General features: G+C 50.4%; 2 protein-coding genes across 4 annotated transcripts in view; one reads left to right on the top strand and one right to left on the bottom strand.

Moving 5' to 3' along the window:
* The first annotated feature begins 358 nt into the window (after window positions 1-358).
* CA12 (carbonic anhydrase 12) overlaps window positions 359-27,411 on the top strand; it is a 59,001-nt gene continuing 31,948 nt past the window's right edge. The window contains exons 1-2 of one of the 3 annotated variants that reach the window (XM_053927702.2): window positions 359-640; window positions 5,657-5,677. In XM_053927702.2, coding sequence (XP_053783677.1) covers window positions 553-640; window positions 5,657-5,677 — 109 coding nt within the window. In that variant the 5' untranslated portion in view covers window positions 359-552. The remainder of the gene's footprint in view (window positions 641-5,656; window positions 5,678-27,411) is intronic. The other 2 variants (XM_053927701.2, XM_024567430.3) reach the window with 2 other exon arrangements.
* APH1B (aph-1 homolog B, gamma-secretase subunit) overlaps window positions 22,079-27,411 on the bottom strand; it is a 69,065-nt gene continuing 63,732 nt past the window's right edge. Inside the window, exon 7 of the mRNA XM_053927705.2 lies at window positions 22,079-22,662. The gene's annotated coding sequence lies outside the window, so the exon portion shown is untranslated. The remainder of the gene's footprint in view (window positions 22,663-27,411) is intronic.

Below are 27,411 nucleotides of genomic sequence, written 5' to 3'. Positions count from 1 at the left end.
GGGGCTCTTGTCCATATGGCATTGTATTCGGCGGTGCGGGGGTGGAGGGGTGGGGGGGGGTGGGGGGGTGGGGGGGGTGGGGAGCTTCTCATTAAGGGCAGTGAGAGGCCAAGGCCACTGGAGCGAGTCCCTAGACGCACTCTTCCCTTCCCGATGGGGCTGATCTCACCCACGCCTACTCCTTGCTCTCGGGGAAAACTGGGATCCCAGGTCAGCCACGTTCCGGAGGAGCGCCCGGGCCACTGCCCTACAGAGCACAGCTGAAGTCAGGGCGCCACCTCACCTGGGAACTGGCGCGCCAGACCTCCTGTAGGCAGGGCGTCCTTCCCCTCCGCGCGATGACATCACGGAGTTGAGTCGCTGCATAAAAGCAAGCCTCCAGGAGCCGGGAGCGCGGCAAAGTACTGAAGTGCCGGTCCGGCGCCTGCCCTGCACGCACGCGGTCCTGTCCCGGTGTGCGTCCCGCTGGCGGCAGGTCAGTGACCAGATCCAGAGCGAGCCATCCTGAGCCCAAGGCAGCCCGCGCCTGCCCCGCAGGAGTCACCCCCGAAAATGCCCCACCACAACCCGCTGCCTGCTGTGGCCATCCTCCTACTCGTGATCGTGAAGGATCAGCCTTCCAGCCCAGCCCCACTCAACGGTAAAGTTTCTGTCTCTTTCCTAACAGTCCTGGAGCGCTCGGTCACACCTGCGCGGATGGATTTCCTGCGGGGCTCTTTAATGACAAAGTAATTAGAGAGGGGGGAGCAGGGAAGGACATGCATATTATCAAGTTGCATATTTTTAGAAGGGATGCTGCATTTTCCTTTGGAACGCGTGATCTGCTGTGCTTGGGGGAAACGCACTGTCTTCACACTGAAACATGTTTGCGAGTTCTCTGAGCACCTGCGGTTCTGGAGGGGTCCTTGGGAACTTGCTCACTGCGGGGGCGGGGGACACGGTTTAAAATATTAACATTGTGCTCTAATTCACCTGCGGCTAGCACAGTGACCAGAGCGCCCTGAGCAGTGTCACTACCAGGAAGGGCTTGCAGTCGCTCCCGGACGGCACCCTCTGGACCCGCGGCGGGTGCTTTGCTTTGGAGGAGAGACTCTTTACCATTAAGTTTTACCTGCACGTCAAAGGGATGATGCATCTCATTCTTAATCATTGTTTTTCTCTAGAAGAACTCTACTATCCCAGACGTATATGTGTGAGCGCACTGAGATGAGAACTCACACCTTATTTCTGAGCGCAGCTAGGGCCCTTAACCCCCAAGAGCTGGAGGCTGAGAGTGCGGAGGGAGGCGCGGGAGGGGAGGTAGACTCAGGTCTGTGCGGCGCGTGGCGCTGAGCAGCCAAGGTCAGTCCTTGGTAACAGGAGGAAGATGCCTGCCTCCTTCATAGCTGAGTGAATGCTTTTCTGAGAGAGTAAATGGTGACTTCTGTGGAAACCTCCTGGGTGCCTGATGGTGGCTTCTGTCCTGGACAGTTAGCCTCAAGTTGTGGAGACGTTTGTGGGTGATTAATTCCTGATCCCAGGTTAGGCTGAAATATTTGTAGAAGAGCCCAGAGTGACCATAATGACTGAAAACCTAGACGCCCTGACTGGGCAATGGGGGGGGGGGAATGGTCCTCTTCTCCAGCATGAAAGCCTGGAGCCCCTTTTTTCTTGGAGGTCATCGTGCCTGTGGGGAAGGGCAGGGGAGACTGGGGAGCGGGGCTGTTGGCTGCTTTGGTATTACTTCGAATTCAGTTCCAATCCACTGGCTAGCATGATATGCTTGATAGTATGTCCTTCAGGGAGAAATAGAAGGTAGGTGGGAGAGAGGACTTACATTTAAGTGGGAATTAATTTTTAAAACTGCAAAACTTTGACATGTATTCCCCTCTAGAGAAAGCCGCCCGGAGAGAGACCTGAAGTTTCAGTGGAAGTCTCCCTTTTCGCTCCAGGCTGTTCTAAGACAGGAGAGAGAAACAGCCATTCATTGGCTCTGTTTTCTGAAAGCCTGCTACTGCCCTCACTCAGGGGACAGCTCCTCCTCCCGGCCTGTTCTTTCCCTGCCCCGTTTCCCTCCCCATCCTCCCCTGCCCTCCTTGCCCCCTTTCCCCCTTTCCCCCCTTCCCCTCCCCATTCTCTAAGTAGGGTAGGGGGAAGCTTGCAGTAAAAACTCCACTTTTACTCCATACTGAGTAGCCCACCTGCCTACCCCTAGATTCTAAGAGCAGTTTTTATTTTGCTATTCCTCATGAGATTCTTGGCTTTTTAACTGCCGTGGGGACAAGGTCAAAGCAAAAATCACTGAGGTGTAGAGTATCCGTATTAACTGAGGGTTGGGGTTGGAGGGGGGTGAAGCTGGGCAATGCGGTCAGAGCTGGTCTGCCCTCTGCCTGGAGCGTTTGTTTCCAGCAGCTGGCACTGATGGGTGTCTGAAAAACAGTGGGGGCGCGGAGGGAGGGAGCAAAATAAGGTGAAGTCAGGTGTCTTCTGGAGAAAACCTTGGATTTCTTAGTTGCTATGGGGGAACCTTTCAATGAATTCTGCTGAGCCTGCTGTGTCCAGACCTGGTGTGGAAAACTGGGCATTCTCAAGAACTCAGGGAAGCTTCCAGCACCTAGGACAGGAAGCAGGCAGGGCCCTGAACCCCTGTCTTGGATTTCTGTAAATATCATTTCCTCGGTGAGCACCCAGGGCTTTCTCCTGGCCCAGTGCACACTGGGCCAGCAAGTTCGAACAGGCACCCCGCTGGGCCTCCCCAGGACTCTGATCTTCTTGAGAAGAAAACATTTCCCCTCAGGGGCTATTCCCTCAGGAAGCCCCCAAGGTGCAGCTGCAGCAGCCTTGGCTGATCCCTCTTGTAGGGTCACTTTGATCCTGTTAAGAAACCTGCCCCTAAAACTAAAGGCGGGGAATCAGGAGGTACCATTTCCAAATAAAGCAAGCACACACACAGCACTTTTATAAAGTCTGCCTGAGGTCAGCTCTGAGGTGCTGATGAACAGGCTGGGGCCTGAATGTCACTGATGAACCCCCGACTCCGATCACATCCCTTGAGTTTTATGATTTACATCTTAAGCTGCTTCCTTTCCCCAGCCTCCTGCTCCTGAGCCCCTCCAGATACCGCCATTTATAACCAAAAGCACCAAGTCTTGCGGACCAGTTGGGCTTGCTCAGGGAGAGGAGGGCAGGAAAGTTTGCTCTGGATGTTGCTTCTTGTCAAGAACAAGTCTCTGGTCCTGCGTCACCACCTGAGGCCAAAGAGCCCTGGATGTCTGCACCACAACCTTGGTCCCTGAGCTTCCCAGAGTATTATGGCTATGCCTCCTCTGAGGATGAAGGGTACAATAGTAGGAGAAACCTCGGCTTAGCAAGCTTTAGGGAGCAGAGCAGAAGATGCAGGGTGTTGGGGGTATGATTTGATTTGGGGGAAAGTGCAACTAAAACTCCTGGCCAAAGCAGGCCAGAGGCAGGCAGCAGCTGTTTTTCTGGGGGCCTCCAGGGTCCCCAGAGTGGCCTGTGTCTCTCCAGGGGAGCAGTGAGGATGAGCTCCAGGTACCTGTGAAACTGTACATCCCAAGCCTCCAAGTGCCCTGCCTGGCTAAGTGGAAATAGTCTGGCTTCTCTGTCTGAAATCCATGATTGTATTTTAACAGTGAACCCCGCAAACAAAACGCTGAAGGAAAATGTTCAGGGAAGAGGTTTGATGTCTTCTGGAGCTTAGGTCAAAGGCAAGGCTTTCTTTGTTCCTTTTCGCTATTGTTTCAGTGAAGGGGCCAGTATAAGCCTTGGGGTCTCATACAAGTGGGGTTCACTCATGGTTCTGAGTGCCTTCGTCCAATTGCTAAATCAGGGAAGGTTCATTTTGGGACTCTTCACTCCTGTGGGGACCCTAGCAGGTTTCAGGGGTTCTGTGGACCTCCTGAAATTAACTGTACATGAACTTTTGTGAGTCTAAGCTTATGGGCATTTTTATGAAGAAAAGGTCCATAATACACATCAGATACTTTGAATGGTCTGAACTCCCGCGCCTCACGAACACTGAGGAGGAGACTCAAAGATTCCTTAAGTTCAACTGGGAACTTAGGGGCGGGATGTCAATAAATGCCTAACCTGAACGAATCGTGAAAGAGCAATAGAGGTGTGCCCTTTATAGCGAAGTGGAGATAATACCAAAAGAAGTAATTAAAGAGTACTCAAAGTGGGTGCCCAGGGGGCCGGAAGATGACCAGGGGTGTTAGGGGACCAAATTGTTTTTTAAAAATAAAAAGGCTTGTAGACCACCTGACTCTTCAAACCGCGTGCACATGTATTTTCATAAAATTACCAATTAATGTCAAGAATGAAATACTTAAAGTACTGAAGCAAAGAAAAGAAATAGAACTATAACGAAAATATGCAATTAAACCAGCTTAAAAAAAGAAAAAAGTGAAGTCATCTTTTAGCTTTCAAAACCACCATTGGCTTTAGTAGGAAATGCCCAGTTGTGATAAGTGACCAGCTAAGTTTTACTATAAATCACTTCCCAAGAGAGAAAGGGGATGTGAGAGCCTTCCTCTTCCCGCTGTCCCCTGCGGGCCAAGAACACGGGGACCTCAGGGGAAGCTGAGAGACAGGGACTTAGGAGCTGAGCAGTCCCCTCATGTGGTGAATCCCCTGAGACACCCTGAGTCTCAATTAGGGTCTCAGCCTCCTTCTGGGGGTGAAGAGGGAGGTATCAGGCAGAGTAACGGGAGCACAGCTCTGTAAGAACTTTTTTAAAAAATGTGTTTTGGTGTAGGAATGACGTGCTTTTCCATGTGCAGGGTGTGGAGCAGGAAGCGGTGGGTGATTTTTGATATCTGTACATTCCCACGGCCCCTGGATTTCTAACTTGGATGAGGACGGCAGCTTCCCCAAAGAAAAACGTTCCTTTCGAGATTAGTGTTCTCCTCTTTATTTACTGATGTGAACTGTTCTCCAGGATATGTTGTTGTTGCTTTTAAAGATCTTATTTATTTTTAGAGTGAGGGGAAGGAAGGGAGAAAGAAAGGGAGAGAAACATCGATGTGTGAGAGATGGCACAACCCAGGCACGTGCCCTGACTGGGAATCGAACGGGTCACTTTTTGGTTCTCAGGCCGAGCGCTCAGTCCACTGAGCCACACCAGCTTCAGCCAGGATATGTTGTTAAGTGGGGGGAAAAGAAGCAAAACAGTGTTTCTGACATGCCGACAGTTTGTGTGGAAAAAAGGGGGGCGGAATGCAGATGCATAAGTGCGTGCAGCCAGATCGCGAAGGGCCCACGAGCTGTTGAAACTGGCTGTCTCTGGGGAAGCGGGGAGATCTCGCTGGAGGAAGGGCTTTTACTGTTTATTCTTCAGTCGCTTTGGAGTTTTGAGCCTTGTGAATCTATTACCTATCTAGCTAATAAAACTTGGCTTCTTTAAGATATCTGAGGAGGCTTTTACTCCAGAGGGCTCCTCCCTAACCCGTGAACCCGGCGCAAACTCACTGCCTGGCGCTCCCTTGTGAGTGCAGCTGCTCCGAGGAGCCATTGCTCTGCCCCAGACCCTGGAACAGTTTTAAGTTCCCCGCATTCATCTCCTTTTCAGTCTCACCCATTCCACAATACAATCGGTATTTTTCTCTCCCTTCTTCAAACTCGGTTGTACTTACTAGTGTTGTTTTGTTCTTTGCAGGACCCAACTGGACCTATTTTGGTAAGTAGAGATCTTAAATATTTTATGGGGAGATGGCCGTGTGGAATGAGAAAGCCAGAAATGTCATAATGGGTAGAGATTCTGTGTGGGGGGGATGGGGTGGGGGGTGGGGGAGAGTTGAGGAAAGCAGCTCTGATGTTGTTAAAAGGGCACAAAGGCCTCTCTAAAGAATGGCTCCACACAGGTTGCATGCTGCACTTTCTCCAAGCCGTTGAGCCTGCTCTGTGCACTTGAACTTTGAGTCATAGTGTTAAGGCTCCCAGGCTCCTGCAAGGATTCCTCCCAAACCCAGGTGAAGATGCCCAGGGCACTTGCACACTGCAAGAGCCCCGGGCAAGACAGAGCTTTTTCTTCCACAGGACACTTATCCTACAATAAACAAAGAATAAAGGGCTCCTTTCTGAAAGGTTGGCTCAGGCCCCAGGACTTAAGCTGTTAGATCTCTACAACCAATTCCTTTTTGCCCTGTTTGTAAGCAAGCATTAGGTGAAGTGGAGATGGTCAGTCCTCAGTGGAAAGGGATACTTAATCTTAACTCGGGAGAGAGGGACATCACCTGTTGCTGTGGGATTAGGTCAAGAACGACATTGGCCACTTCTGGCAGGACTGCAAGATAAGTAGCTTGAAATCAGCTTAGCTGGTGTGTTGCTGTGAATTGGAAACTTGGTTATCAGCTGGAGGGGGAGTGTAAGGCGAAGCACCTGGGTCCCCTGGCAAATACAGGAATATTAATACAGTAGTCAGTAACCCACGGTCAACCACAGTGGAGAATATATATATTCTCCCCCATAAAATATGTATATATTTTAAGAGAGAGGGGGAGGGTGGGGGAAAGATCAATGTGTGGTTGCCTCTTGCACACCCCCAACTGGGGACATGGCCTGACACCCAGGCGTGTGCTCCGACTAGGAACTGAACCAGCGACCCTTTGGTTTACAGGCTGGCACTGAATCCACTGAGCCACACCAGCCAGGGCCATGGTCTAGAATATTAAATGGGAAATTCCAGAAATAAACAATTCATTGGTTTTAGATTGTGTGGCATTCTGAGTAGTGTGATGGAATCACACCTGTGCCATTCTATCCTGCCTAGGACGTGAGTCATCCCTTTTGTCTAGCACCTCCACGCTGCCTGTGCTACCCACCTATTAGTCACTGAGGAGCTGTCCTGGTTCTGGAGAGGGGAGAGACCACATGCATGTAACTTTTAATATAGTATACTATAATTGCCCTATTTTATTGTTTTTGTTGTTGATCTCTTACTGTGCCTAATTCATAAGTTAACTATCATAAAAATGTATGTATAGAAAAAACATTGTTTATATAGGGTTCGATATTATGTGTACTAGTTTCAGGCATCCACTGGGGGTCTCGGAATGTATCCCTCCTGAATAAGGGTCCTGTTAGGGACAGAGTCACAAGGGACTTGCAAGAATGCTTGTTATGGTGAGCAGGAAGGTGGAACTGGCCTCCTGGGCATAGGAGGGGTGGTGACAAGCAGGGAAGTTGATTACTACAGTGGAAGCAGAATCCAGAGGAAGACCTGGCTTAGATTTGCAAAAGTTAGCCTTTAGATGTTTGTTAGCCCAGGAGGCATAGAAAAGTCATCAACCAATCAGCTACCTACAGGCCAAGGTCTCCTTGGCTCTAGCATTGTATGGCTCCATTATTACATCTCCCACTCCTACGTGCAAAGCCCTGTTGCTAAGTGGGTGGGTAATTAGAAGGGTAAGCTGTGGTCTCCAGCTGGGAATTACTTAAGGCTCACAATTCAAAGCTACATATAATAGATAATAACAACATATAATAAATAGCTCAGAGAAGGACAAGAATGCTAGGGCTACATGGTCAAGGAAGGCTTCCTGGAGGAGGGTTGGCTCTCACTTGGACCTTGGAGGATGGGAGGAATTAGTGTGACAAGGCAGAAGTGCTGTTGGCCAAGATGATGATGGCATCACGTGAGCACAGGCAAATAAGAACAAGGTGGTATTTGAGGGAAGTCATGTAGAAAAGAGGTTATAGGGGGAGTGATGGACTCTGAGGTCAAAAAGGTAGGTTGGGTCAAAGAGCAGGGGCTTGGAGGAGCAGGCCAGGCCCTTCCCACTTCATCCCATAAATGGAGGAGCGGGGCAGGGAGTAATCTGTGTTTTAGGGAGAGTAACATGGTAGTGGGGGGTGAGAGGGAAGGATAAGCAGGAGGCAAGGGATTTGGCCTTTGTAAAAGTGTCATTCTGCGTCTTAACATCCAGCTGATGGTGATGGCAGTAAGAGGGAAGGAAAGGGCAGGGCAAGAGGCCCCACAAAGGAAGCACAGACAGAGCTGAGGCCTCAGGGCTCCTTGGGCAGGTTCGATGTGGGATACAAGAGCAGTGCAGGCATGTAAAGAAGGCGGGACTCCGGTCCTGTGCCTTCTTCCTTTTGGTCTTGATTAAGCCTTTGACCCTCTGGGTCTCGCGTCCTCCCAATCTGTAACCTGGGGAAAGTGTTGTCTTGCTCAGTGTTCCTCCAACCACGGCTTGCAGTCAGCTGCATGAGAACCACCTGGAAGAGGTTTCCAAGTATGCAGATTTCTGGGACTTAGCCTGGACCTGGGGAAGGGAGGGAACCTAAAGAGCTTGTCTATTTCACACACTTTCCACCTGACTCTTACACACACTCTATTCGAGAACCTCTGACCAGATGGTTCCTAGGACCTTTCTAGCCTGAGTCAGGGATAACTGGCCCCACCTTCTCCGCTCGTCTCCCAGATGTAGTGGGAACACAACTCGAACCTCTCCAGGGCTCCCTGCCTCTGTGTGACAACCCCCGCCACACCCAGAATGAGATAGCTACAGAGAGCAGATGCCCCTTGGTTGTGACGTGAAGTTCCCCGAAGGAGGGCTTCTCTGTCCAGCCACGTCAGTTAGTGCAGACACATCTCTTCCTGACCACTAGCTCTGGCCAGCCCTCTGTCCCTCTGTCCCCCACAATTCGAGCAGCTCTTTGCTGAGGAAGCAGAGGGCAGAGTCTAATGCTGCATGCCACGCATGGGGTAGGGGTGAGCACAAAGGCAAACCTGGCTTTTCATTGGTAAAAGGAGCACGTGTGATGTGGGGGGAGGTTAGCCTGCAGCAGGGGGCCAGCGAAGGAAGGTGGACAGAGGACAGCTGAGGAGGAAAACAGGTCCTGGCTGGCAGCTGGCGCCTGAGCTCCGAGTCACACAGGTAGACGGGAGACCTGGCATAGGTGCTGAGGAAAAACTGTTTCCAAGCAGTAGGAGCCGCGCTGAACGGGGCAAGTCCAACCGAATGCCACGTAGTCTTCCCAGGGCACAGACCTCAGCTACTTTGCACGTAGATGCTGCTGAGTCATCCTGATCCAGGGACCTCCTGCTGCCTGGAACATGTGGCAGGACTTCTAGAATCACATATGAAGAGAACTCCGCCCCCATCCCCCTCTACACTGAGTCACCAGGCTGACCCCTCACATGTCTGCCCTGGAGACAGGAGGCCCATCTGGCAGCCAAGATGGGGCCAACTGTCCCTTGTCCACTCCTCCTGTGTGGCTGAAGCAGCAGCTGGGTATGTGCTGGGTTTGGAATTGCTGAGTGGGCCCTCAGCAGCTGGGTATGTGCTGGGTTTGGAATTGCTGATGTGAGAACTCAGTCCCACATCAATCCTGCTGAACCCCGGCAGCTTCCCCAACTCGGAACTGAAGGGCAGCTGAGTCAGGTTGTCCTGTGAGCTGAGGATGAACTCCAGCTGGCTGAAGCGAGTCTGTGCTGTTAGGTGTCAGGATAGAGGGGTGCCTTCCGGGGCTGGAGGTGACAGGAAGGAGGCACGAGGAGCGGTGCTGGTCATGTTCAGTGCGTGAAAACTCGTCATGCTGTTCACTTACGATCAGGCAATTTTCTGTCTGTACATTATAGTCCAAAAAGTTAAAAAATTCCAGCTGGCCGGGAGAGTCCTCCTTACCCTGATAGTATTTTTAGCCCTCCTCCAAGAAAAACACCACCAGAAATTCCTCAGTGTGTTCAGAACAACAGGGCAACTGAAAAGAATGACTCTGTTGGAATGAAAACCCAAGATCGCATCACATGAGCAGAGAACGGGCATCACGCTCCGTCCTGAGGAAAGCCAGACGTTGCTTCGGTGCTCCTCCCATGTGATCTAGTTCAGAAATGGACAAATACCACTATTTGCTGGAGATTTGGGAAAAATGAGACCCTTAAACCTTCAAAGGAGAAAGAATGGAAAGGGAACCTGGAAGCCAAGCCCACCTCCTAGAGGGTGAGAGAGTCCCAGGCTTCCTCTAGTTGGGGCCTGCGAGGCCGCCACCAGTCCTGCCCCTCCTGCTGCAGGGAACTCAGCACTGAGGGTGGCTTGGCCTAGGGGAGCGGGGCAGGAGGCCGCAGCGGTTCACAGGCCCTCCTGTCCACCTTCTCTGCAGGGGCTGGCCAGCCCTCAGCTCTGGCAGGACACCATGTGACCCAGGAATGCCACAGCATCCCTCATGCTGCTCTCCTTTCTCCCAGACTATAGATTCTCTGCCTTTGGGAATCAGGAAGGGATCCTCTATGTAGCAAACTTCAGTTCTCAGGGCTCCTGCCTTCCGCCTCCACCCACCTTCTGTCCTGAATCTGCTGGAATATTAAATTGCTATGAATGACCTTTCCCTGGGAGCCAGAACAGCCTTCCAAGCCCGTCCCAAACTATGAGAATCAGAGGTGGAACACATGGAAGGAGGCTGGGAGGAAGACCTCTGTCTTTTCTACCCCTTAGCAGTGATGAAGGCAGCACGTGACCTCACACCATGGCAGGACGGAAAGCAGACTAGGTGAGAGCTAAAGGGAGGACACAGAGTGGCAGTGAGGGAGCACATGCAGTGAAAGGACTGACCGAGTTAAGGAGAGCGCCTGTTTTTCCCCAAAGGTGCAGAGGTTCAGCCAGCTAAAGCACCCCAGCGACTTCTCTCCCAGTCCAGCTGCCCTCCCGAGGCTGAATGAGGAGAGGCACAAGGCACTCTTAGGAGAGAGAGCAAGAAAGGCCAGAACATGTGTTTTTCCCTGAGGCTGGCAATCCATCAAACTTCCATTTATGAACTCTGAGCTATAGTTCCAGTTACTTCTCATTGAAGTTGTGACATCCCACATCTGATTAGATGTGGTAATGATTTACCAACTCGTAACTATTCCTCATCTTTCCTAAGTTGCAGCATTGAGGCTTGTGTGTTCTGGAGGATCTTGGCCTGTAGCTGCCCAAATGCCTGCATTTAGCTGGCCTTACTGACTGGGTAAAAAGGAAGGAAAGCTGGCATTAGTTCCTAAAGGCAGCCATAGAGTCAGTGGGCAGGGGGCGGCAGGCCGAGGCAGAAAACCAGGAGGAAGTAGTGTAAAGTGTACAGAGCCCCAAACCAGGCAGACCTCCATGGGAGTATCTGCTAGGTCACTCTCTGGCTTAATGACCTTAGGAAAGTAACTTAACCTCTCTGAATCTTGGTCAGAGTAATAGCACCTACCTCAATGGTTCTCAAAGTGTGGTCCCCATACCAGCAACATCAGCATCACCTGGGGCTTCAGATGCCCCTTCCCAAACACTGGGAGTTAGGAGTGAAACACGGGGAAAGAGGTTGGGAGAAAAAAGCCAAACCCACCCGTCCTTTCCTCCTCTTCAGCAGCACAAAAGCACTATGTGTGACTGTTAGAAATGCGGGTTCTCGGCCCACCCCAGATCTACCTATGAGTCAAAAATCAAGGCCGCCAGGGGGTTCAGATGCTCACTCAAGTTTGAGAACCAACTGCTTCATAGAGTTGTGAGGATTAAATGAGATAATACAGCAGGATTAGATAAGATATACCCTACCAGAAGATGCCTTAAGAATAACTTGTCTATATCAATTAGCCTATGGTAAAATTGGTTACATTTTGCTTGAAGTCACAAAAGCTACGGACAACGTTGGCGCGGAAAGAGGCTAACCGTGACTGGCGCATGGGAAGCAATTAGTAAAACTCATCATGTTCTTTCCCTTCACCTCACCAAGTCCCGGTAGAATTGTGGGAAAATGCCTTGTCAACTCCGTAATGCCGAACAGATGTCAGTTTTGTTAGAAAGGATCTGCGTCTCCATGCTTTTTTAAATTGCCGGAGTTTTTAACAGCAAGGAGGGTCTTCTTTTGTAGTCTGAACAACGGAGGGGCCTTCCTTCGTGAGCAAGAGGGGATTGAATGAAAACACATGGGCTCTAAGCCTCACAAGGGCATCACAGGCCAGAATGTTCTTTGTAGCCTTGTCCTTTTCCCTAGGGTAAAGTCAGACCTAATCTCCGTGGGGCTTTCTTGGCCTCTAGGAACCAGATATTTGTCTCTATAGCCATGGCCACCTCTGCCATGCAGCTGAAGTCAGGGGAGAGGAGGGTAAATCCCTGGCCTCGCCACCTAACTCCCTGGGCCCCTCACACCAGAGCCTCTGGGCTGAGCCTTGACTTAGGGCTCAGGAGCGGAGGCCTGAACCTGGGGCTCTGAGCAGCATAAGCTCAGCCGCATGCCGGGACCCTCACCTACCTGAGCCAGAGCGAAGCCTTGGAACTGCAGGGTGAGAGCTGGCTTGGAGACTAGGAGCCAGCCCTGCCAGGCCTGTCTGCTCAAACTTGCCCTTCCTGCTTCCTGCTAGTATGGAGCCCCAGGCATTCAGGAGAGGGCAGGGCACGGCCCACCAGGAGCCGGTTAATGCCCTTGGCGGCCCTTCGCCAGCACAAATGAACCTGTGGGCTAAACCAGCTCAGGGGAAAGATTCAATGCAAAGAGGCTGAATTCAAAGCAGGTGAAGGCAGCTCCAGGCATACTACAAAGTCCGATTTCCAGGAGGAAGAGAATGGATCAGAGATTGTTTCAGTTTCCTCAGAGGGAGCAGGGGCTCTTTCTTGGTCTGTTACTATCTTCCCCGGCAGCGACAGCCACGGGGCTGAAGGATGCAGGCACCACTGTGGAGCCAGGAGCACAGCCAGACTCTTCCAGCGGCCGCGCCATGTGGCCAAGAAAGAGAACGCCGGCTGCAGACCAAGACTCTATTTCATTGATACTCAGATACACACTTTTTCCATATTTTAGCATCCCTGAAACTGGGATATATCATCAGTGACATCTAGAAGCCAGGAAATGTGGTAGTGGCCTCACAGTCACTGAGGAGCACCCTGTTAGATGCTAAGAACACAAAAAAGGAGCTGAAATGATTAGTTTCAACAATTAAATAGTGAAACCAGTGGTAGCAAAAAAGTGTAAAAATGATGGCTGGTTTGCATGCTGTCCCCCCTAGCATATAGGAATGATGGGGAATATTAGATTTTGAACTATAAGTTTTTCCAATTTTCAATCGATCCGTAGTTCACCTATACTTTTTGATGGTGTTTGATCAATATTACAAGTATTTCTAAACAAGCAATTTAGGTGCCATCATTATTATTATTATTATTACTATTATTATTATTTTAGTTTACAAAAGTATTCCTTTAAGGAGCAAGCTTTCCAAATACCTGACAAGTATTCGATTTATGCCAACCAGGAAGGAACAAATACTAGCTACCACCTCCTTCTACCTGTAACGGATGTGTCTACAACTTGTGTAACTCTAGAACAGTTTATTCAGCTTATGTTAACTTTTAAAATGATTTTGCAATCATTAACATGTGACTAGATCAGCTGCGTGACTTCTGGGTGAACTGGCTGAGACCCCCCACCCCAGATTCTGTGAGGATGCTTGCAGGTTTAGGGCGAATGGCTCATGCTGTCCCACCTTCCAGGACAGGTGACTCAGGAAAGGCCCCTTGGATGTGATGAGAATGAGATTTACCTGTAGCAGAAAATGGTAACAATGGTGCCTGGTACTGTCATAGGGTGGTCCTCCCTTTGTGCCCAGTCTTCTGAGAATTGCTTGAGAAGGGGAGACAGGAGAGAAAGTGACTCTGTAGGTTGTGGAACAAAGACACCTGGCAGCAAGCCATGCCAATGGCCGTTACCCCTTTCAGCTTTGGCCACCAAAGAGCCCAGAGGCAAATTGGTGACTCCAACTTTTTTTTCTTCACATCTTTCACTTTTACTTTTTAAAGTATATTTGATTGACTATGCTATTATACTTGTCCCATTTTTTTCTACCCTTTATCCCCCTCCACCCTGTACCCCCTCCCTTCAGCACTCCCCCGCCTTAGTTCATGTCCATGGGTCGTACGTATAAGTTCTTTGGCTTCTCCATTTCCTACACTATTCTTAACCTCCCCCTGTCTATTCTGTACCTACCAGTTATGCCTCGTATTCCCTGTACCTTTTCCCCCATTCTCCCCTCCCACTCGCCACTGATAACCCTCCATGTGATCTCCATTTCTGTGGTTCTGTTCCTGTTGTTGTTGTTTACTTAGTTTTTGTTTTTTAGGTTTGGTTGTTAATAGCTGTGAGTTTGTTGTCATTTTACTGTTCGTAGTTTTGATCTTCTTTTTCTTAGATAAGTCCCTTTAACATTTCATATAATAAGGACTGGGCGATGATGAACTCCTTTAACTTGACCTTATCTGGGAAGCACTTTCTCTGCCTTTCCATTCTAAATAGTAGCTTTGCTGGATACAGTAATCTTGGATGTAGGTCCTTGTCTTTCATGACTTGGAATACTTCTTTCCAGCCCCTTCTTGCCTGCAAGGTTTCTTTTGAGAAAGCAGCTGATAGTCTTATGGGAACTCATGTGTAGGTAACTGTCTCCTTTTCTTTTGCTGCTTTTAAGATTCTCTCCTTCTCTTTAATCTTGGGTAATTTAATTATGATTTGTGTTGGTGTGTGCTTCCTTGGGTCCAACTACTTTGGGACTCTCCCAGCTTGAGTAACTGTCTTTTCTCCTACGCCTGGCAAATCTGAAGATTCTCCCTGGCAGCGCTCCTCCAGTTTATGGGTGTGTTTCCTGATCCTGAGCCAAAATATTAGAACAAATAGATTTCAGGAACTTTTTTCTAGAAGTGGCACCTTACATTTTTATCCCTCTTTTATTCTGCCTATTTATAAATACTAATTTTTAAAAGATTTGTTTTTACAAAGTAATATAGGAATGAAATAGTTAATTTTCCCCATTTATTATTAATCAAGACATATAAAAATTAACCAGTTTTCAATTATCCCAAAATAACTGGCTCACATTCATCCCACAGATATTTATTGAGTAAATACTAAGTGCCACGTGTTGGGCTAGATGCTAAGGAAATGATGAATAAGGTATGGCCCCTACCCTGTGGGCCTGAGAATCTGTTAGGAGACGGTAAATTGGTCAGGGCCTCACAATACAGGGAGATGAAGCACGGAAGAGGGAGACCTCACCTAGTGTTTTCAGGAATGACTAGAGAAGGCTCCCTGGTGGAGGCGATGTCCAAGCTGAGGCCTCCAACTGGAGGACACACAAGAGCCAGCCAGGCACAGGGAAGGGATGAAAGGGCATTTGGGCAAAGGGACATACTCTGCGGTGACGACCTCAGTGGGGTACATCCCGGGGATTACCAAGCAGGGAAGGTGCTGGGGAGATGGGCCAGGGCCACAGTGCGAGGGGCTCATGGTCAGGCTGAGGAGTTGGGACCTCATTCTGGAGGCAGCAGGGGACAGCTGCAGTGTTCTAAGTAGAAAACTGAGGTGATCAGATGAGCATTGTAGAGGGATCATCCTGGCGGCAGGGTGGAGAGTGGATTGAGTGTGAAACACTGGAGGAAGGGAGACCAGAAGGATGTGGGAGAAGGGGTGAGGGATCTGAACAAAGGGCCTGGCAGTGGGGGCCCTGACCTGTTGGTCTAGTTCATCTGGAAATGCAGACACCTAACGTGTACTTGGCCAGTGCGGCCTGATTGAGGATGAGTGCCCGGCTCTGCTGGGCTTCACAAAGCATTCAGAAGAATCAATCAGACTGACGTTAGTGCCTAGGTGGCACCCCGGGGTAGGGAGTGCTGATGTCGCCAAGCTCCCACCCCAACTTATAAATGAAACAATGGAAACTCAGGGTTGTCAGGCGGTGCAAACAGATCATGAGGAGCCGAGCCAACATCGGGACTGCAGACGGTGTCCCACGACTCTGATCTCATGGGCTTTCCCGGGCACTTGGCAAATATTTGTGTCATGCCAATCATCGCATGCCCTGCACTACATATCACAAGGCTGTGCAAAAGCCATTGAAGAAATGCATTCTTTTTTTTTAAAGCAATAACACAGATTTGCCAGAAACAAATTATGCCAATTAACTTGCTTTTCTTCCCCGCATCGGGATAAGAGGCTTAGTGGTTAAAGAAAACATGATGGGCTTAATGCCTCTTGACAAAAAACACTTGATACCTTTCCTTACAACACAACCGTGGGAAATGCAGATCCAAGACTAGTGTGGGTGCGAGGGTGAAACAATCAGTAGAATCCGGTCATCATTACTGTCATGACACAGCTGGGAGAGATGTCAGGATTCCTGTAGGGACCACCCTGAATCAATACCCTTTTCGGATTCTCAGGAAGAGGACGGACAGCTGAAGGAGCTGGGGATGCGAATCGGAAAGATCAGTGTTAGAAGGGAGAACAGGTTGTAGGGACAGACATGTGAGGAAGCATGCCAGAGAAGCGGAGCCACGTGAGTGGGCGGGACGGCAGGGCAGCGGGTAGCAGGTAGTGAGCAGATACCCTGTCAGTGCGGCACAACGCAAGGCAGAGCCCCGCTGCGAAGACGGAATGAAGAGGAACACGTGGCTCCGTGCTCAGTGTTTCAGGTCATTCAGGAAGGTCACACACACAGGCACGCACGTGTGCATGCCCACATCCGTGTTCAAGTGGGGATCTACATTCTTACAGGAGTCTGTACCCCCTTGCACACTCACACCTCCATCTCCTGCACCAATACCTTGGAGCGAGTCTCTCAGGGGCTTTCTGAGTTATATCTCACTGCCTGGAGCGCAGCGAGGGGAAATCTTAATGTGACTCCTCTGTGCTTCCTTTTGGCAGCTCCCTAAGAATCTCCCCAGCTCTAGAGAAACTTGTTACAAGTGTAATGATGAAACTTGTCCATCACAAGGATGAAGAAGTAGGGAATGTCCAGTGTTGAATAAAACTGAGCGTGCCAGTAAGACTGACTGTGCAAGGACGTCTGCCCTGGAAAAAGAGAACTGCGGGCACTCGATGCTCATGCCCGCCTCACAATGCACAGGTGCCTCTTGGGGTAGGACCCAGTGCCGGCTTTCCGGCTGAGGCTAACTTGCTAAATTATCGCTGGGGAATTGTCTCCCTCGATGGTGGTTTTTGAGTGAGAGCCCGCTGCAAGCAGGGCCGTGTTCTAGGGCCTCCAGGGGGACCAGGGGCCATCTCTAGACTCGTGGAGAGTTCCCCAGAAGGAGGACATAATGCCCAGCGTGGGGGGTGTGGCACCCTCCCCACAAGGGTTGCTGGGGGAGAGACCCAGAGAGCAGCCCTGGGGGGGGGGGGGGCGGTCTCAGGTGACACTTCTTGAGTGGATGAGGAAAGAATCGTTTATTTCTCTGTTTATTTTTGGCTCTGGGAGTCGGAGAAGGCCTCAGGGAGAAGGCGGCCCTTGGCCTGGGTGGTAGGGTTTCAGAGGGGAAGCCAGTCTAGAACAGAATGCCACGTCCCCACGCATTTCTCCTCAGGAGTGAAAGGAGACCCAAGGAACCCTGGGTTTGTTTTCTGGTGAGGCGACCGGGGAACTTGCTCTTAAAGGTTGGGAACGGCCTCTAAGCGAAATATGAAGAGTTGAAACCATGTAGTTTGAAAAGTCCTGGGAAGCAGCGTGTCCTGGAAGCCCGTCCGCAACCCCCCACGAGGATCTCATGCTACCACCTGTACTCCCTGCCGCAGCCCTGGGAGGCGGCTACTGCCACTTTCGTTTTGTAGGTGGAGCTCAGGGAACCTGAGAGGAGTGTTCAAAGCCACACAGCTTGCAGGTAGCAGAGCTGTGATTGGCAGCTCTGTCAGATAGCTCCAGAGCCCTCTTCCCTCTGCCTTTTATGACCTTCCCACTGCTTGGCCTTCTCGCTGCATTTCATGTCTCTCTGGAAAGGAGACAGCCTGGAGAAGAACCATCAAAAAGCAAGTTTTCTCCCTATGAGGGAAAACGGAGGCAGTATCTTTAAATAACAGCAAGAGTGCTATAGGTTAGATATCAGAAAGAACTTTCTCATGGCCCAAGCGGACAGGTAAAGAACTGAGTCAACAGCAGGTCAATTGGTTTAGGGGCCAGTTAGCCCTCACTTTAGTTCAGGTGCCAACCCTGGGTAACTGCAGAAAGTTAGCGTCTTCTTCTCAGACACCCTTTTTTTGTTGTTGTTATTTCTAGACTTCCCAGGGGATGTTTATAAGGTCACACATCCCTCCATAGCTGCTTGTCCCCTCTAGCTCTGGGCCATTCCCCAGGGCTTATTGGCTGGTCACCTCTCATCACCTTATAGCCACTGCTGCTGCCCGGGCTCTGGACCCTCCAAAGCCTGCCGTGGTGGGGATGTGAGCTGTTGGGGTCAGAGCCCACCCCTGCCACTTACAGGAGGGTGACTTTGGGCATGTTACTCACCCTCTGTGCCTCAGTCACCGCATCTACTGAGAACATAGTACGTATGTCATGGGGTTGGTATGCAGATCAAATTAATTAGTACATGTTAAGAATATAGAATGGGGGTTGGCAAACTATGGCCCATGGGCCAAATCTAGTCTCCCATCTTTTTTGTAAATAAAGTTTTCTCGAAACGCAGCGGTGCTCATCTGCTCGCATAGTGGCTATGGCAGCTTCTGCACTACAGCAGCAGAGAATGCACAGCCCCCGCAGCCTAAAATATTTGCCCTCTGGCCGTTTGCAGAAAGTGCTACCAGCCTCTGACACAGAAGGCTGCACGGAGCGTAGCGAGCGCTCACTAAATTGTAGGTTAGACAAACCCGACGACTCATTAGGACTTGGAGTCTAACAAAATTTGGATGAGGTCCTGGAATGACACGAGGCGATTACAGCCTAAAAGGAAAGGCCACAAAAGGTATCTCTGTCATCACTGCTCCCGGAGGGCACAGCCGTCCCTTTTCCAGGGGCCCCCTGCCATCGTGCTGCGGGGCGGTAGCCTCACTCTCCTGGCCTGGAGTCCTTCTGACTGTGTTTCCTCTTCCCTGAGGCCAGGCCCCTTTCCCGAGGACCCAATTCCCTCGAAAAGAACCTCCTCCCGAGTGAGCGTTCTGGCCCTTCCTTCCACGGGTCCAGACAACGCCATCACAATAGTCTAGTCCAGGCCTTCTCAACCTGTGCACTATGGACGTTCTGGGCAGGATAATTCTTTGTTGTGGGGGGCTATCCTGTGCCTTGTAGGGTGTTTAGAAGTGTCCCTGGCCACTATGCTCTAGATGCCAGCAGCAAAATGTCTGGGGCCAGAGCATTCCTGTGAAGAACCACTGGCTTAGTCTGAAGTAACGTCACGGGGGCAACACATCCCAGTCCCGGACGACATTTAGAAAGACACCATTCTTTGCAAGGGCACAGACCTGTTAAAGATGCACCCAGTCCGTATCACTGGCTGGCTAAACAAAATGCTTAGCATCTCAGCCTGAAGCCCCGGCAGTTTACAGCTGGGTTGTGCTTCTGCAGAAGCACTGGGTAGGTTAGCTGCCTCAGGTCTGCGTAACTAAGACGACTTAGCCAAGTGCTCCTTCCCACCACGTGGGTAGCACCTCCCCAAGGTCCCTTTCTAGTCCTTCCCCCAGGACGTAGAAAATGCTTATGAACCCCAGCCTGCCCTGCCTCTGATTCCAGGCCAGTTTTCCAATTTCATCAGTTTTGACATCCTACTGCACCTCAAGTGACAGGAAGAAACTGCCATCAACTTTGAAATAACAGTTCGTTCACTGACTCACTTATTCTGCGGACCAGCCCTTAATGATTCCCACTGTGGGCTGGTCAGTGGGGATCAGCGACACAGCGCTTGCCTTCAGTGGGCTGGCGGTTGAGGGGCTAGCAGACATGTAAACAGGTGATCACAATGGAGCAAACTAAGCACTATGATAATGTACACGGGTTCTGTGGACACAGAGTGGGGACAAAAAGCCTCAACTCGGGGGCAAGGGTAGCACCAGGCCTGCCTGAGAAGCCAACTCTTGGAAGAGAAAGAAGCCAGCAGGGGGAGGGGAGTGTGTGTGTTCCACGCATGTACATGATGGGGACGGAACGGCACCCCACACAGGCAACAGGAGTCCCAAAAGCAGGAGAGAGCATGGGCACAGAGAGTCAGGGTGGCCGCCGCCGAGTGTCCGAGCTGTGGGTTGGGAGACGGGTGTCCCTGGGTCACGGGATTCGTCGTGTGTGAGCAGAGGCACTGACAGCCTTTGTTCCAAATGTCATCTTTCTGTGCTGGCCTTCCCCTGCCCTCCCCAGCCAGTCCTTGTTCAGACACACAGCTCCACCGCTATACCCCTCACAGGGCTGTTTATCCGGGCCTGCCTCCCAGCCCTGCGCTCTCCACATCACACACACCAGATCGAGACATTTCACTGCTGGAAGCTCTTCAGCGGCCCCTCGGGCCCCCAGGATTAATCTCAAGGCCTGCAGTGCAGCCCCCAAGACCCTCATGACCCACCCCCCTCCGCCTGTCAAATCCTGGGGGCGCAGGGTGTCTAAGACTCCATGTAGACTAGCAAGTCAGCCTGCCATGGTTTCCTGGGTGCTGGCAAAGACACGAGACTCCAGAGTGAGAGGCAAAGGACAGTTGAATACAGTTAAGTCCTCAGTGCTGACGTGTAACAAAACCAATTTTACCATTGGCCAATTGCTATGAACGAGAGTTGAGTTCCTGCAGCCTTTCATCAAGGTTAAAACGACTTTGAACAAAATGGTGTCATTCGAGGAACTGCTGTGCTCACAAGAGGGGCAGCGCGACACTTGTGCCCGTCTCCCAAGCCCCAGTTTCACAGGGCGGTGTAACGTGGGCCAGGTGGCTGCCACCTACACATGCAAACTGCTCAGCGTATGGCTGAGGAGACCCCAATCTTTTAAAGGGGGCACTTGGCAAATCTGCCCAGCCTTTGCCCCCAAAGGAGGCATTATTTACTGGACAGGAAACAAATCGGCTCTCTGCCCTGGCAGGAGACACTCTATCTTCCAAGACAATTTGCTATGTAAGCATCCTTGACTCTGAACCCACAGATTCAATCAACTGCAGGTCACAGCGGTGTTTTCCATCCACGGCTGGGAATCCAGGGATGTGAATGGCTGAGGGTATACCTTGTGCTCCGCCTTCTTGTTTGAGGGACTTGAGCCTGTGGATTTTGGTATGGGGAAGGGGGTGTTCTGGAACCAGTCTCCTGAGGATACTGAGGGATGACTGAAGTTTTGGGGAGTTAAAAGTCATGCAAGAATTTTCAACTGCAAGGGAGGGTCCAGGAGGGCATGCCGGTGCCCCTAACACCCAGGGTGTTCAAAGGTTGACTGTAATTCTTTTTATAAAGCAACCTTACCTGACACTGGAGAGTAAAAAGTCCTGGCTCCAACCGTAAGGCTGCAGATGAGAGGACAAGGGCCCCTCTGCACTGGGGCTGCACATTGGAATCACCTGGACACTGTGTAAAGCCTTCTGTATCTGGACCCCACCTAAGACCAATTAAACCAGATCTCAGGCTGGGCCAGGAGCAACGCTGGAAGCTTTTAGAGATTCCAGGGTGCACCCAGGGGTGAGAAACTGCTCTAGACCAGTGGTTCTCAATGCGTGGTCCCCAGACCAGCAGCATCAGCATCACCTGGGAACTTGTTAGAAATGCAGATTCTGGGGCTCCACCCAAAACCTGCTGGCTCGGGCTCTCCGAGGGTGCGGCCCAGCAAGCCGTCCTAGGACTCTGGTGCACACTCGAGTTTGACAACCACTGTTCAGAGTCTAGACCAAAAATCACAGAAAGTTTTCCTCACCCAGTGAGTGTTTACTGAGCATCCAGCGCGAGTTTGGTTTTGGGCTGTAAAAATAGAGAGACTTACCTCGGCTCTCCTCTACATCTGGTGGGTTAGAATCTTGGAAAAGATCTTCTGCATCAAACTGAGATGAGCTTTTTTACAGCTAAATAATATTCCATTGTGTGCATATATGACATTTTGTTTATCTATGAATGTGGCTATGGGCACTTAAATTATTTCTGCCTTTTGGCTAATGTGAATAATTCCCTACTTTCAATACCTCTGAGTCTGTACCTAGTGGAATTGCTGAATCACATGATAATTGTGTGTATAACTTTTTGAGGAGCCACCAAACTTTTTCACAGTGGCTGTCTCACTTTACACTCCCACCAGGAACACATGTCTGGGCTAACGGAGAAAGTTCTGGAAATAGATAGTGGTGCTGGTTGCCCAACAATGTGAAGGTACTTAATGCCAGTGAATTCACTTAAAATGGTTAAAATAGTAAGTATTGTTATTTATATTTTACCACAATAGAAAAGATTAATGAAGTGAGTCAAGAAAACAGGTCTAAAAAGGGAAGTTCTGTTCCTCACGGTCAACAATGAGTAATAGTCTTTTTAAGGGTAGAGCTGGATGTCCGGCTCCACGGTGGGTGAGTGCTTTCACACCCCCCGTGATTCTTCTGTGAATGAGTCTGAGGAGATCTGAGGGAATACCATGTATTCACCCCGATGGGTGACCGGCCTGGCTGGTTTTCACTCTTGAGGTCAGGCTCCTACCACTAGAACCCTGTCTGACGTACCAGTGGTGCATCGCTGCTCCAGGACCATTTGCCGAGCACTTCGATGGGCCAGGCTCTGGGGCAGGAGGCAGGGATACATGGCGGATGAGCTGAGAGCCGAGCAGGGGTTCTGAACCTTCATCACACATCAGAACCACCTGGTGGGCTTGTTCAAGGACAGATGCCTGGCGTCACCTCTCGAGTCTGATTCGCAGGTCTGGGGTGGGGCCCAAGAATCTGCATTCCCAACACATTCTCAGGTGGTGATGATGATGATGCCTCCAGGGACTACACTTTGAGAGCGGTTGGTCTACTGGGGTAGAGAGATATAAAATATTATTTTGATAAGTGTAGAGGCTGCTAGGCAAGCGAGATGCAAAGGGCTCTTTCTACAGGAGTGCCGAGGATGGGGAAACCCTCTGTCCTGCCTCCCCGGTGAGAGGGGCAGGGAGTGGGCACTGTGGGGAGCTGGAGGCAGGAAGCAGCGTGGTGTGCTGGGAGAATGCCCGCAGCTCAGCACTGCTGTGACAAGGGTGGCAGTGAAAGCGGGCCCAGAGAAGTCCACGGGGTGGGCGGCTTGTCCACAGTGAGCACTCCCTAAGAGGGGGACAGAGACAGGGGAGCAGAAACAAACAGTGGTCCCCCATTTACCTTTGGCAGCCTGCAACCCCCACCTTCCTCCCTATAAGAGCCTTCCCTCCAGAAGGAACCTGACAGAGTCCCCTATTCTTCACCCCATTCCCTGTTACCTCCCCTGCCCCTCCACCCCAGCAACACTGCAGACGGATTAGTGGAGAGGGAGGGCCCCCCAGATAGGCCACAGTGGAGGGGAAGGACTGCCCAAGGGCTGGCAGAGCTAAGCTGGCAGCCTCAGTCCTGCAGCACACATCTTCTCACCCCCCACCTGCAGACTGGCCTCCACCACTGCGGCTAAACCGGAAATGATGCCAAGAGGGGCTTAGCAGGACTTTACCCAGCCCCAGCCTCAGTCCTCCCTCTCAAGCTGACCCAAACAAAAACTGAAATAAGAAAGAGACAAGTTTGATAGGTTTGGCTTGAATCTTTAGAAAACTTTCCTATTTGTATTGACCTACATAAAACCCAAGGATGAAGGATGGGCCTGCTGTGACCGTTCTGCTCGCAGCTTTATAGTAGTAAGTAGCCCTGACTCTCTAGCCCTTGCTCGCTGACCTGGCTCTGATTCATTTGTAACAGTACAGAGGAAGAGCTTCAACAGCAGTTTGATACCTTGCCTCTGTTTGTTTATAATGAAATCATAAGACCTCATCCATCAATCATTAACCTACATCCCTGCCAGCCTAGCTTCCTTCCTTTCTGGGCAGGATCACAGGCTTTATGGCCAGGTTCTCCCCTGGGCCGGCAGGAAAACAGGCAGAGTCAGCAGAACGTGGCCTTCTGCAGGGAACCTGGGACCCAGCCAAGGCGGATGCTCTGGGGACTCATACTACTGACAGGCCAGACCCACTGGACTTTTAAGAGAACCTGTGTATCTTTTAATCAACTTCAGAAGTGAACTTCAGGAGCTATAAAGAATATGTTAAATCTATTTTGAAAATGTGGCCTCTGCATCCCAACAACATCCTGAGGAGGTATGGTATGGAACGGGTTTAGAGAGGCTGCCTTCCCCTCTGAATGGGGTCCTGCAGCTTAGCCTTGCTTTCTGTGGCTCTGGCTGCAAGACCATGACTCATGGTTGACCCCCAGAGAGCAGTGGGGACCAGCCCTCTGTAAGGAGAACCTAACACTCGGAGGAGGTTACACGAGCACATGCTGAACGATTCCTGCTCAGCCTGGTGGCAGGGCAGTGCCCAGCCTGGCCAAAGGGAAGCCGGATGAATCCCAGGGGCTTTCTGAGTCTTTATCACACACATACAAGCACACACGCTCTCTGCTGCCCCAGGGCCTCCGAGCTTGCTCTGCCCTCTCTCAGGGTTTGCTCGTGGCTCAATTCCATCCTTTAAGCCTCGATTTTAATGGCACCTCCTCTGAGAAGCCTGTCTGCACCATTGCAGACTACATTATTTTATTTACGTATTGGTTGGCTTATTTGTAGTTTATTATCAGTCTCTTCTGCTGGACTGTACGCTCTGTGAGGACAGAGATCGGGTCTGTCGTGTTCTCCTTGTGTCTCTAACACCCCATGCAGTGTCTGGCACATGGTCACGTTTACTGAAGAAGTGAATAAATCGCCTTCAAGATTAAATAGCACTCCAAGGAGGGTGTTAAACGATGTGCTCCTTCACTCAGCATTTGAATGCTCATTTTTATTGCAAGTACAATCTGTTGTATTAGATATGTTTTGAATTTGAGACATAATCTGTGATCACTTTCATACAAACATACGTGCCGGGACGAGGTGCCCTTTTACTAAGCCAGATCCCCCTCTCAGATTGTGGAGGCTGACCAAAAGATTTTATTTTACTGAAGTTTTGACTAAAGGCCTGCCAACACCCAGAATGTGTAAATCTTGTGCAGTTTCATCTTTCGGGGCAGTTCTGACCTGGCTGTGTTTTGGTGGCCAGTCCACAGCATCAGGCCCTGGAGCCGGTGGCTGGGCCTGGCCCCAGCCCCAGGCTGCAGCTTGCAGTGTGTACACAGACACGGGGGGCTCTCCCTCGAGGGGCATGGCCGCCAAGCAATGTCGGGGGGCAGCAGGGAGACCCGACTTGGGTCCGGAGGCAAACCTCAAAACAGGATAATAATGAATGCACTAATTTCTTTTGGCTCAGACTTACCAATAGAGTTCAAGCTACAAATGAATAAAAATGAAAATTTTTATTTTCACTATCATTTTTATTCTTGAGCGAATAGGATGCAGTCAGTGAGAAAGAGTGATCGGTGAGAAACAGCAATCAAACTGCACCAGTAATTACACGGCGCTTGTCTTCCCAGGAGCTCTGTGTGCTTGCATCGTCATATGTTACAATGGTACAATGTGTCACGTACCAGGTGCATAAGAACTGAATCGGCCCACAGACATTTTTACTACCTGAAACTAGTATGTCAACTATAGTTGAAAATAAATTTCTACAAATTTTCACTTACCCCTATATCATGTCTGCAAAAAAGTTATAAAACAATGAAATCACCCTTCATTTACTTCTGTTAGTTATTTGCCCACGGCGGTATTGCGTCTGTGTACACACACATACATACAGAGTAAATACACCCATGTTGGAGAGAGGTGAAAGGGGACCTAAGGAAAAAAGACACTTCAGAGACGTGTTACCAGTCCCGATACATGGGCCTTGTTTGGACCCTGACTCAAACAGACTTAAATAAATTGGGGGGACACTGGGGAAAGGTGAACACTCAGTGGATATTTGATGACAAAAAGAAATTATTGTTAATAGTTTTTAGATGTGAAAATGGTACTGTGGTTATTTTTTAAGAGTCCTTTTCTTTAGTTATATATAAGCGTCTACAGATTTTTTTTCCAAAGGAATCCACTGGAGGGGAAATGGGTGGGGTGGGGGGATGGAACGGAACCAGTCGTGAATAGATGGGTACATGGGGCTATTATACCATACTCTACTTTTGTATCTGCTTTGAAATCTTATGTAATGAAATTTTAAAACAAGACACAGGTATATTGGTAGCCAAATATAAGTTCAGTTTTTAAATACCGCACAGACACTTTTAGGCTCGTTGGTGTACTCTGGCTGCGTACACCTCAGAGGGTAAAATGCTTAGCCCCTCGTCTCCCCACAGCCACGCTGCTGCTCTCTGGTCGCTGCGGCAGGCCCGCTGAGTCCCAGGGCTCCTGACTGGGGTTTCGCTCTGTGGGTTTCCTTTCCAGGAAGGTGGCAGTGTTCCGGTCTGATCCATTCAGCAAACATTCATGAGTGCCCCCTTCAGCCCAGAGTAATTTCTACCTCTGCTGGCGGGACCCTCCCCCTAGCACCATCTCAGGGCCACACTCCATTGAGGAGCTCCTCTGTCTCCAGATCCACCTTCCTTCTCCACTGCTCTTTCCCTCTGCAGGGGAACGTGCTCAGACGTCTCCGTTAAAACCCCGAGTTTCCCTGGTAGCTTCATCTTCCTGTAACGCCCCGCACACTCTTCTCTCATCCCTTTATGGCTACATTTCTGTCATGAGCTTAAGAAACCTCTCAAATCTCAATTTGTGAAGTGTTTAGTAAGTGCCATTGTGTTCAGACATGGTGGAGAGATGTGACAAAAATTCCAGTCTTCAAAAGGTCTTTGAAAGTTGTAGGCTTGGAGTTCTAGTCTGGGGCAGGGTTATGCTCTGGTCTGGAGACAACGGTCCTGGGCGAACCAGGTGGAAGGACAACTCAAGTCCGTGTACCATTGCAGGCTGAGACAGCACGGGAGTGGCTCAGGCGGGACTGGAGCTGGACTTGGAGGAGTGGACGAGATTTGGAGGGCCGAAGAGGGAAGGAGGCATTTTATGCCAATTTTTCGCATGAGAACATTGTGAAGGCTGGTGGGCACAGCTTGTTCTGAGGACGGGAGGGCTGGCCTGACCACAGGGACTGGCTGGGGAGGGCCTCTGAAGGCCTTGACAGGTGCAGGCATTTTAGGCTCTGAGAGACAGCTCTGGTTCCGCTTTTTCTTATTGTGGCAGGGCAGGGTGCGCTACAGACAAAGGGAGCGGAGGGATGGGGCGGTACCAAGGAGCAAAGCTACACCTGGTTAAACCTGATTATAAGAAAGGAGCATGGCAGCTAACAGGAAAGGCTGAGGCAGGGACCCTGCAGGTGGCCTTTGCAGTGTGATAGGCGAGGGCCTGACGTGGGTGGTGGAGGTGGTGGTGGTGGTGATGATAGAAACTTGACTCCATGGCCAAATGAGAGCAAAGAATGGGCAGAGCCAGCCTGGCCCTGGGATTCTGAGTCTTGGAAGAGAGGGTCCAATTGTTCTCTGATGAGGCATTGCCCCACGAAGTTGGGCTCTAGGCCATAACACACCAATTGACTGCCATATGAGGACCGTATTGGAATCTGGATTTTACAAATAAACCATTAAAAAGTTACAGTTGGAAATGTTTCAATTCTGCCTGGATTCCATAATGTTAAAG

Source organism: Desmodus rotundus, chromosome 7 (assembly GCF_022682495.2).
Source record: "Desmodus rotundus isolate HL8 chromosome 7, HLdesRot8A.1, whole genome shotgun sequence".
NCBI classification, from domain to species: Eukaryota; Metazoa; Chordata; class Mammalia; order Chiroptera; family Phyllostomidae; genus Desmodus; species Desmodus rotundus.
This window is presented reverse-complemented; position numbering and strand designations above follow the sequence as displayed.